This window comes from Nelumbo nucifera, chromosome 3 (assembly GCF_055504915.1).
Source record: "Nelumbo nucifera cultivar China Antique chromosome 3, China Antique-T2T, whole genome shotgun sequence".
Lineage (NCBI taxonomy): Eukaryota > Viridiplantae > Streptophyta > Magnoliopsida > Proteales > Nelumbonaceae > Nelumbo > Nelumbo nucifera.
The window spans coordinates 2,931,459-2,943,500 of record NC_142651.1 but is presented as its reverse complement, the minus strand read 5'-3'; the positions used below and the strand labels follow the sequence as shown (position 1 = coordinate 2,943,500).

The window sequence follows — 12,042 nt, the reverse complement described above, 5'->3', positions numbered from 1 at the left end:
ATCTATTCTACCTTATGAGAAAGGGTTCTCAGCCATCAAAGAGGTGGATGCCCACCTAACAGAACGGGATGAAGTTTTAAAATTGTTAAAGGACCACCCACGCCGGGCTCAGTCTCAGATGAAGTTCTATTATGAGAAGAGGCATAAAGAAATGCAATTCAAAGTTGGTGATTCTGTTTATTTGAAACTACAAGCCCTACTGGCAGTTGACTGTGGCAAGAAAAGCAAACCAAAAACTATCTCCCTGGTACTATGGTCCATTTCAAATAACAGCCCGGGTAGGCGAGGTAGCTTACCAGCTGGCTCTTCCCCCCGTCTCCAAACTGCAACCTATATTTCATGTCTCTCTTCTGAAGTGGTGCCTCAACCCAAACACACAGGTCTGCGCCACCCTCCCTGAATTCTTAGAGGATGGCACACCCCAGTTGATTCCTCTTTAGGTGCTGGATTACTGCTGGGTGAAACAGGGTAAGAAGTTGGTACAAGAGGCTTTAATTGCCTAGACTGGGCTTCCTCTAGACAACGCAACTTGGGAATCATGCTCTTACTACATCAAGCATCAGTACCCTGGTTTCAACCTTGAGGACAAGGTTGCTGTTGAGTTCTGATCAAAAAAAAAAAAAACAAGGTTGTTGGTTGAGGGGGAGGCAATTGATGGAAGCCCACTAGACTCACAGACCCCAGCTGCAACTCAGGCCCATGAGAAGGCCATGCGGACAGCAGCCCAGGCCTGGCACCCAGTTCGTTTTGTGTACACTCGCAGACTGAAGAACATGTCAGCCTGATCAGTTAGGATTTGCACATGGGAAATCAGAATTGGTTAAGGAACGAATAGTGGATAATGATTGTAATAAAATGTTATAAATAGTAAGTCCGGCAAGAGAGGAAGGCATGCAGAGAGATATTTCCTAATTTCTTCTTCTTCCCTCTTCCCCTATTCTTCTGTTGGAGGTGAACCCCCTCGAAGAGGTTCCTGAGTTGGGCAGTATCCCAACACAATATCACTACAAGCACTAGAAGGAACTCTTCATAGCTGTCGAAGGTATGTACACGGGTGAATTCCTCTACTATGACAACAAGGCCAATCTAATGGTCGGCAATGTGTTGCCACTCCAGTAGAGAGACATGGAAGTTGTTCCTTTTTCAGTGTACAAAAAGAAACATAGAAGAAAGGGCAATTTTATCCAAAAAAGAATTTTAATTTTTATGTTGACCAATTTGAACATTTTTTTTTTCAAAATGTCACCAATTTTGTCAATTAACAAAACTTCATTAATTGTTTGTAAAAATCCCTAAAACATATACAAATATCACATAAACCAAGAAAAATGAAACCTCATGCATGATAACCAGAAAGCACACCCCTACTCCAAACCAACACTCAAATTTGTAAACATGCACAGACCAATACCTTTAAATTTCCCAGGCCATTATTCTTTTTTTATCACCTTATTTGGAACCTCCAAAATCTTAAATGTCAAAGTCCAAAGATAAATCTTTGACCTACAAATCACATGGACAGAAGAGTTAAAGAATTACCTTAAGTTGATTACGCACTTGATCCAGCTTCAATTCCTAAGAACATATTCATGTTAATTCTCTTCCAAGAAAATAAATTATTTATAAAATGAAAGAAAAGACAGAAGATTTGCTCCTGAAGAGCCTTCTAGACAACCAACCTGCTCCTGAAGAACCTCCCTTAAATGAGACACAAGATTTGTTCTTGATGATTCAACCACTCTCAGTTGTTCAATACATTCTCTCAGAATATCATGCTGCCCTTGCAATTCTTCCAAAAATTCAGAACCATTCAGTTGTCCTGTTCACCAAGAAGACAACATTACAGAAAGAACATGATAGAGAGAACTTCTTGGTTAATCTGTAAATCTAGGTTTAAAGAGATTTTATAAGAGAATGAAGAGGAGAAGAAAAGAGAGAGAATGGAGGGAACTTCTTGGGATGTGGGCACAACCCCTTCCTTTGCTATTTATATGAAACTTGCAAAAAAATTACAATAATACTCCTGACTGACAATGATAAAGATAGAAATGAATAAGAACAAAAAATAACATAATCAACACTAGAACGACAACTGCTTTCACTCTCAACACTCACCCTGAGGCCAAGTATAGATACAAATAATGCCCAACTTGCTTACATTATGATTCAGCTCAGAGTTGAGTGCCCCTTTAGTGAACACATCTACCAACTAATTATTTGACGGCACAAATGGATGACAAATTTTACCAAAAGACACCCACTACCTAATTGAAAAGCCTATCCCCCTCACTATATTTTGTTCTGTTATGCTGAATGGGGTTATAACCTATGTTAATACTACTTGATTGTTAGAGTAGAGCATCATTGATCTTTCATACTCAAGTCCCACCTCATCAAGTAGCAACCAAATGCACAGTATCTTTGAAATGCCATGAGCCATGACTCTGTACACTGTTTCAGCATTAGATCAAGCTACAACCAACTATTCTTATTCCTCCATGATACCAAATTGCTACCAACAAGAGTACTATACCTAGAAGCAGTGTTTTAAAAGCGCAAGGCGCAAAAAAGGCGCAGGGGTCAATTTGCGCCTAAGGCGCAAGGCAAGGCGCGCGCCTTTTTTAAGCAAGGCAAGAAAATAAAATAAAAAGGATAAAAAATAAAAAAATGCCAAAAATTATTAAACATAAGATTAATAAAAAGATAAACTTTAATTTTAAAATAAATGTTTTAAAAAATCTATTATATAATATTAAAATACATAAATATAACATGTAAAGCATATTCAAATGAGAATTTAAAAATAAAATCAAATATATAAAACATTTTCAAGCATATGAAACACACAATCTCTTTTTTTCTCAATTGCATTACTTCAAGTAGCTAATGTGATGTAAAACACATTACACTCTTGATTCTACAAGCCGCTTTTCTACCACGCCCCTCGACGCAAGCCCAAACAAATCCACATTAGGTCTTAAATTCTTAGTCCTTACACAAAAAATAATGATTTTATAATTTTAATTGCTTTTTAAATGTCTTCTTAAAAAGAAATTAAAACTATAAAATCGTTATTTTTTGTGTGAGAACAAAGAATTTAAGACCTAACGTGGACTTGTTTGGGCTTGCCTCGAGGGACATGGCATGGGGGTCTGGGGGCTGAGCCCTTGGCCCAGCCGCTAGACACAAAGAAAGCAAAAAAGTGTCAAAGTTTCAAAAGGCGCACACCTGGGCTGAGGCGCAAGGTGCACCAAACATGTGCCTTTTGAAAGGGTTGTGCCTAGGACCTGGGCGAGGCGCCTACCTTGAAATGCGCCTCGCCTGTGCGCCTAGGCATGCCTTTTAAATCACTACCTAGAAGTGGAACATTTATCATCAATTGAACCATCCCAATCTATATCTATGGGATTATTGAAGGGATGAGAGATCCATCATATGGATGGCCGAACCCTGCAGGTAGGTTGGGCGAAATTTCAAAAATCTCTCTCTCCCATGTGGGAATCACATTCCCTATTTTAGAAAACTGCATTTTCAAGGATCAATCTTGAACCTAAACCAGACTAGATCTGAAACCAAAAGGGAGTGGAGGGTTATACCTGATACGAAGTAACGATAACCTCCAATGAAGGTGTTCATGCCCAAATCCAAAGACTGCTTCCACCGAAGATGACACGGTGCAAGATGAAATAGAATCAGCAGGATGGCTCTTCAACAAGAACCTGATTTTTCAACAAGAATCCGATGGAGGGCTAGTGAGCACGACTTCTGATTACCTTTTCTGCCAAAAGGTAATATCAAGAACCCTTCTTGATTGCTCCCACAGTGGAGATCGAACAGGTATGGCGGCAATGGCAGGAGAGAGCAAGAGCAGAAGATAGAAGCAGTCAAACTGTATGTTGTCTTCTCTCTTAAATCAGTAGACTGATGGATGAACTGGAGGTTCGCCCTGCTCCTCTATATATAGCCTTAAAAAGAGATTCTTCTAATCCTATTAGGAGTTTCCTAATCCAAATCTTGTATTTGGATCTGGACTCTCTTCAAGAAATAAGGATAATCTCTTATCTTATCTGCAGATAAAGATCAGCCCTCCTAATCTAATTAGGAGTTTCCTGATCCAAATCTCTATTTGGATCTGGACTCTCTGAGTGGATAGGGACAATCCCTTATCCTATCCGCTGATCTAAATCCCAGAACCGCCCCTCTTTAATTAATCTCATTAAGCCAATTCGAATTGGGCTTTAGGCCCATTAAGTCTATGTGCTCACTTATCCTCCAAATTGCTGCCCAGTTGGATATCTTTGTAATGCGTGGGACCTAAACATTGATCTACACATTAGCCACATGGGTTCAGCCCAGCCTTTGTTATAAGGCCTGGCCGAATTCACTATAGGAGACAGTGAACCCTTGAGTCCATCACCATGGGCTCTTATTGGGCCCAACATTTACACTAAATGGTCACTAGGTCAAGCCAACTTATAAAAACCCAAGGATTGTGAGCAGATGCAAGATTAGCCCATCAGGTATTACCCTCAAAGGTCTTACGCTTAACCTCTCAGCCCATAATGATCAAACACTGCCCGACAAGAGAGAACCTCTCCCCTGGGTGCAAGGTACAGTGCTGCACTCTCTACTCACATGGATCCCAGGAATTAAAACTTTTTGCAAACAATTTGAAAACATAATATATATGTATATCTCTATATAAATATATTTTGCAAAACAAATTTCAACAGTTGAAATCAACTGCCAGCAGTTTAGGTTTCCATCAGAGAGAGTGCATCCCCGATCATTCACTTTGTTCGACAAAGGGGCTGATCCTGTCACTATGATCACCCACTCAAATGAATTCTCAGACTGTCCCAACAGCCCAATCCGACCCAAGGATCTCACCTATACCTTTTTATGCAAACAGTACTAGTGCTACAGCATTGCATCCAATCCCATGTTCCAAAAGACCAAAACGAGTAACTTGCAAGAATGACTATCCTTCCTCATGTGCCATTTGAATTTATGTGTGTGTATAGATCTAAACAAAGTCGTGGATGTGGAAGTGCAAGTAAGCAAAATTATGGGTTTATTTTTTGTAGGTGGGGGAGGGGGGGAGTTTGCAAGGAAGGTTTTTATGGAACTAGAAGTTAAGGATCAAGAAAATAGTGTTGGAATTGGAGTGGATAGGAATCGGGTTTACTCTGTTGGTAGAGTGGTTTTTTGAAGTGAATGGATTTGGGTCATTTTTTTCTTGGGAGTGGGTCGATGTGGGTTCTTTGTTATATGCTGGGTTGATTTGGGGGAGGTATTGAAGATCTGTCGGTGGGTGGGTTCAGTGTTGTTTTGTTTTATTTCTTTTTTTTTTTTCTTTCAGGTGATTTCTCATTGCTTGATGATGTAGTTGATTCTTGAGCTTAATGAATTTTTTTATTTATCTTAAAAAAAAAAGAATTCGAAACTTCCAGTAACAAACTGTGACTGCATGGTTTGTAAGTGATAAGACAACACTGTGACTGCATGGTTCTTGCACTGCATATTGATTGGGTGTTTCATAAGAAGGTATTCTCCATCACAAGTGAAGAAACCATGAATAAAATCGTAGAGTAGATGAAATGAGGAACCCCAAATGAGTATTTAATGGATGTGCCTTCAATAATGGCTACTCAACCATGGCAATGCCCAGTTGTGGTGTCCAGTGGATATGGCTTTAAATAGAATGGATTGGTGAAACAAGATTCATGTAGCCAACCCCATACAGTTGGGATAAGGCATGAATGATGAGATGATGAACTTTTTTGAAATCAAATTCATTGATAACAACATGGCTGAGATTGCAAAATAGATAAAAAGTCTCTTACTGCTGTTTTAATCATATTATAGAAAAATGAAATAACAAGAACTCTGCAAAACTATGAATGATGCAAATCTTTTACATAACAATGCAAAGCTTGCAATGTAAAAATAGACATCATACTTGAAAAAACTTCAAGAAATAGTATATGATGAAAAGGGAAGATAAATGGAAAAAAATGCAGTCAACCTAAGCAGTACCTGAGCTAAAACTGCCACCAACTTCTTTCTCTACTTTCTCAAGACTGTTAATAGCAGTTCTGCATTTGCTCCATACAGCATCTTCATCCACAGAACCATCATAAAGAACCTCATAACTTGAAATAATTTTTTCCAGTGTATCTCCAACAGATGGTTTCTGGTAAACAACAACAATAAAAATAAACTGCAATATTCCAACAAAAATAAATCCACGCATCAGTAAAGTGTCACTCACTAGTTTGAAGGCTGAATGTTTTCCACTTCTATTGCTGTTTCCCAAGTTCCTTCCTACAAGCTCTTCCTTGAGGACTTGCCCACGAGAACCAAAAACTTTTCTCTCTTCCCATATGTCAATCTGGTCAAAACATAGAAAACAGTAAAGAATATAAGATATGCAGATATTCTTAGCTAGATAATGACACTAAAAGAAAAAGAGATTATGATACAACCATAAAGCTGAAGCATGTAAGAGGAGTTTCATAAACCATATATTAATGGTATGTCCATACTTTGATTCCACTAATCAGCCTAATTTTTTACTGGGAACAGAACCTTGAAACTAAAAGATTTCATTCTATTCAGCCTAATTATCAGTGTTTATAAAGTATTTTTTGTATTCCTTCTTTTTGAGAATATAATAATAAAATAGACATTATGACACTAAATTATTCATTTTGTGAATTCATATACTAGTTTTTTTTATTTTCTTACTTGTTAGGGTTCGATCGACACACATGTTGGTGTATGCTGTCTCAAACCCTTGAAGATTTCAAACTCTGAACTGATAATCAAGGAAGAACTGAAAACTGTCTCGAACCATTGACCAATAACAGAATTTCATTGGAATTAATTAGGAGGTATTACGATCAAACAGAGGGAGGTAAACTGTCTTAACTCCCCCACAAGCAAAAAACAGAATTAGAAAGAAGCCCAAAACAATGAAGCCCTATACACCCCTTGCTTAGCTAGCCCGTCAGCAAAGGCATTTGCAGTTCTTTTAACCCAGTTGTACTTAACTTCAATATCCTTTGCCAGCCATTTAAATTTTTTCCTCTCATTGTTGTATTTCCACAAACCAGGCTTGTCTTCCTTTAACCAACTTACTACTATCTCCGAATCTCCTTCAAGAATCAGTCTCCTAATATCCAGTTCTCTTGCTCTTTGGGTCCCCTTCCAGGGCTGCTGATGTCTCAGCCCTGAGAGAGTCACCCTCCCCAATTGGACCAGAGAAAAGGGCAATAGTATTTCCTTCCTCGTTTCTGAAAACCCCTCCAATTCCTGATTGTCCTGGATTCCCAATGCTGCTGCCATCAAAGTTTTTTATATACCCAGCAGAAGGGGGATCCAAGAAGGACTAATGACCCTCTTGACCTGGACTGATTTTACTATTTCTTTCCAATTTCCCAACAAAACATCCACAGAAAAGTCTGAAAACAAATTCATGGATTTCAGCCAATGCACTACCCTTAGGTGGATCATCTCCATTAAGTTCTCAACTTCCCTCTCCTTTTCTGAGAAGATTCTGGAGTTTCTTTCTTCCCACAAAGACCAACATACAGCAGCCCTAACACTCCTCAACATGATCCTACCCCTCTTTGCAGGCCAACTGAAAAAGGATGAAGAAAATAAACTCTGCACATTCGGAGGGGGGATCCAGCTACACCCAAAGATGGACAAAGCCCAGGCCAAATAGATGTTGCATAATGACAAGACACTAATAAGTGGTACCCAGTCTCTCCATCAGCTTTGCAAATAACACACCTGTGTGGGGATAGACAAGTCTTGGGTCTTTTTCTTTGAAGAAGATCATGTGTTGATTCTTTTCAGAAAGGTTTCCTCTTACACTAATAAGTGGTACCCAATAGGAAGTTTATACTTTTTATGAAGATAATCAATAATTACTAGTGAAAGATAAATGCTGGTTGCTATGGAACCTAGGGAATTTCCCTAAGATTTAGGATTTTTATTTAAAAAAAATCACCAAGGGGACGCCTAGGCACCTAGGCGATAAAGCACCGCCCCTGTCAACTAGCCTCACCCTAGCACCTAGAAAACTATGGGAGCATCCCTTACTTACCAGTTACCACTTACCACCTATTGAGAGATCTTTTGTCTTCCAAGAGCAAGCTTTCTTTCCACTCTTTCTATAACCAGATCCCATATATGGTTGGCATTGCATCTAGCTCCCACCTCCCAGGAGTAGACCCACATACTTGATAGATAGATTATTAGTGACACATCATACCATATCAGCCACTTCCTTCAGATTTTTTGCCTACCCAATTGGGATAATGAAACTTTTCTTAAGGTTGACATGAAAACCTAGGAAGAAAATAGTGTTCTCAGCAAACCGTAACAAATTGACCTGGGAAGCACCTTCCTCACTACAAAAATCCTCCAGTACCACCATCCACCACTTTGTGTGTGAGTCTAGAGGCCTTAGTCACACATGAACAAGAGGGAGGGAAGGGAGTCATCTTGCAAGTTGCTGCTATAACTTCTAAAGAAATTAGCTAGTTCACATGTGAGAACTGAGAAGAATGGAGGATTTCTTGGTTCAAACATTCACCTAAATCCAGCTTCTCCACATCAAACTAAACCTCATTCTGTCTAGTATATAATCCAGAAATTTTGAACTCACATGGCATTATGCTTCTTCAAGTCAATCTTGCGAAGTATACTTGGCAGGCATTCCATTAATTTGGAAATCAATGATTCATTTGCAGAGAGCACATCATCCAACATTTGCCTTCCTAGGACCAATGCTCCTTGTGACTTAGAAATAAGAGTTGAAGGCACTAGTTCATTTTTTCAACCAACACCTTGGCCAAGATTTTTTAGAATTTTCCTACATAGCTTATTAGTTTTAAGTCTTTTAAGTTTATTGCACCTTTTTTAAGCACAAGGGTAGAGAAAGGAGAATTCTGAGCTCAAGTTTGATGGTAAAATTGATTGATACAAGTTGCCAATCAAATCTCCCCCTAATATTACTCATGTTGTTCAAGTTGCCAATAAATTCTCCCATATCCTGGAAATGCAAGAAACAACCCACTATCCCAAATCCTATGATGAAGCAATGTACTGTTCTATGTCCGCTGGTTGCAGTGAAAATTATTTAGTTACAAGGTCTTCTTAAGAGTCTCTAATTCCTCTCACTGGCCCCATGCCTCTTTATGCCAACAACTTAAGTGCCATAAGCATTGCTCCCAATCGGGCCTTTAATGACTGCACCAAAGCATACAGAGGTGAACTGTCACCTTGTTTGAGCCCAATTTCTTGCAGGCACTATCATACTTCTTCATGTTTCCTCTGATCCCAAGTGTGCTGGCATCTTTACTAAAGCTACCACTAGATCTCATCATCACTTTCTTTTTGATAAATTGATACTATCCTCGCACCAGTTTGAGGAGTGTGCATAGATTTATGTATTTGTGCATTTCTTTGAATATAATAATGGTATCTTTTCTATCGTCCTGGTGTTATAAAATAGGTTGGTTGTACAAAACTATGTGTTTTCATTTAGCGCAGAGGCAGTTTGGTAATTGTACATATCTATGCTCTCTTAATAAAATAAAACCTTTGGAGGTGGCGGTTATTCATTCCAATACACCTAAGACTGCTCTTCGTTCATATACTACCATGAGAAACCCTAAGTTTTCAATTATATATTCCTATTGTTTATTCATTTACTTATTCAAACATTGCACCAGCTTGAGCCTTATTCTTCATGATTTAGGTAAGAGAAATACTGAGATGCCTCAGCTCAAATATTAATGTTTAAAAATACTTCTATCAACCACAGGGTTGCAAAATTATAAGGCTTTAGGACTATGGACTACGAAAATGGGGTATCTCAATGGTGAACCATCATGGGGAATGCAGTGTCAGAGTCAAGTCGAAAAGGCAGAAATAGAAGAGAGAAAAGAACAAACAATTTGGTGGGTGTGTCGCCTTGTGACTGTCGACACCCTAAAAGAGAGATTTATATTAAAGAAAGTAAAAGGACAAATCTGCCCCTAGTATACAAAAGAAAGAGTACAGAAAATAGATGTATAACAAAAGAAGCAAAAGTACAAAAATAGCCCTACGGCTAGATCTTCTCACTATCTCTACATTCCCCCTCAAACGAATGCCTAGGAATAAGCATCAGTTTGTCCATGAGAAATAGATGTCAAGCCCAAGTCATTGCTTTTGTGAATAGATCCACCAATTGGAGCTCGGAGGAGACATGAGGAAGAGATATAACACCCTCAAGAAGGAGGTCGCGGATTAAGTGGCAATCAACTTTTATGTGTTTGGTGCGCTCATGGAAGACAGGGTTGGAGGCAATTCTGATTGCACTGACATTGTCTGCATAGAGAGGAACAGACGGCGATGGTTCATTAAGTATTTCAAGTAAAAGAGCTCGAAGCCATATGATTTCACTACACACGGAAGACATAGCTCTGTACTCATCTTTAGTGGAAGATTTTGATACAATAGGTTGTTTCTTGCACTTCCACGAGATAAGGGAGTTGCCTAAGAATACACACTAGTAGGTAGTGGACCGTTGGGTGTTAGGGCATCCAACCCAATCAGCATCCACATAAGTCGTAAGGTTAATGGGGGATGAAGAGGAGAAAAATATCCCATGTGATAAGGTGCCCCGTACATATCTAATGATCCGATGAACTACAGATAAATGAGGTTGTCTTCGAGAAGACACAAACTGGCTCACCAGTTGAACTGCATATGATATATCCGACCGAGTCATAGTGAGATAGATTAAACTCCCCACTAGTTGACGATAAAGAGTTGTATCTTCCAGAAGAGAACCATCATCTTTGCTGAGTTTCAAATTCAGTTCTAGTGGGGTATCCACAATCTTGGAGTCACTGAGATTGGCCAGTTTAACTAGATCAACTGCATACTTTTGTTGGTTAACAAAATAGCCCCGAGAGTTTTGGCTCACTTCAAACCCCAAGAAATATGTCAAAGGCCCCAAGTCTTTCATCTTAAAGGATTTACTGAGTAACTGTTGCAGTTCAGCAATTCCTTATACATCATCCCCTGTAATGAGCATATCATCAACATAAAGAAGTAAGATCGTCACTCCCTGCTTCCACCTTAAAATGAATAAAGAATAATCTGAAGAACTCCGGATAAAGCATGCATCAGTGATAATAGATATGAACTTCTCAAACCAGGCTCTAGGAGTTTGCTGCAAGTCATAGAGTGACTTCTTCATACGACAAACAAGTTGTGGGTCTGTACAATATCCAGGAGGGGGCTTCATATAGACTGTCTCCTTCAACTCCCCATTGAGGAGAGCATTCTTTATGTCCATCTGATGGATTGTCCACTATTTGGCTGTAAATATAGCCATCAGAAGTCGTACAGTGATCATTTTTGCTACAGGAGCAAAGGTTTGCTCATAGTCTATCCCATATTCATGTTTATAGCCTTGTGCAACCAACCTGGCCTTGTATCTATCTAGGCTCCCATCAGATTTCAGTTTCACGGAGTAGACCCATCGACTCCCTATGAGAGGTGTCTCAGGTGAAGCTTTGACCAAATCCCAGGTATCATTCTCAAGAAGGGCTCGGATCTCAGAATCCATGGCTTCTTTCCATTATGGTTCTAGTACAGCCTGCTGGTAAGATCTGGGAATGTCTATGATAGATAAAACAACAAAGAAGGAGCTATGGTCCGATAAAAAACCATAGCGGTCAAGTGGGCAAGAAATTCTAGAAGAACGACGTAAAGTGGGTATAGTGGGTTCAAGTGGAGGATCAGGTGCACTTACTGGGGCAATTGGAGTAACTGGATCAACAACTAGTGGTGGAGTGGAGGGGGGCATTGAGACTGAAGAAGACCGTTGCTTCCTGATGTAGGTCTGAAGTTGCTACGAAGGTGATATTGGTATGCATATGCTTGAGGCACTTGTAGACTCAAAACTGTGCAACAAGGAAGTGGAAGGAGTTGGAAATTTTACAATATGTTGAAAAAAGACACTCTCAAGGA

General features: G+C 39.3%; 1 protein-coding gene across 1 annotated transcript in view; it reads right to left on the bottom strand.

The window, feature by feature from the left end:
- LOC104593264 (ENTH/VHS family protein) overlaps positions 1-12,042 on the bottom strand; it is a 67,418-nt gene that overhangs the window by 20,294 nt on the left and 35,082 nt on the right. Inside the window, exons 4-7 of the mRNA XM_019197028.1 lie at positions 6,275-6,394; positions 6,040-6,196; positions 1,680-1,819; positions 1,540-1,575 (exon numbers count right to left, since the gene is read on the bottom strand). Of these exons, the coding sequence (XP_019052573.1) occupies positions 1,540-1,575; positions 1,680-1,819; positions 6,040-6,196; positions 6,275-6,394 (453 nt within the window). The remainder of the gene's footprint in view (positions 1-1,539; positions 1,576-1,679; positions 1,820-6,039; positions 6,197-6,274; positions 6,395-12,042) is intronic.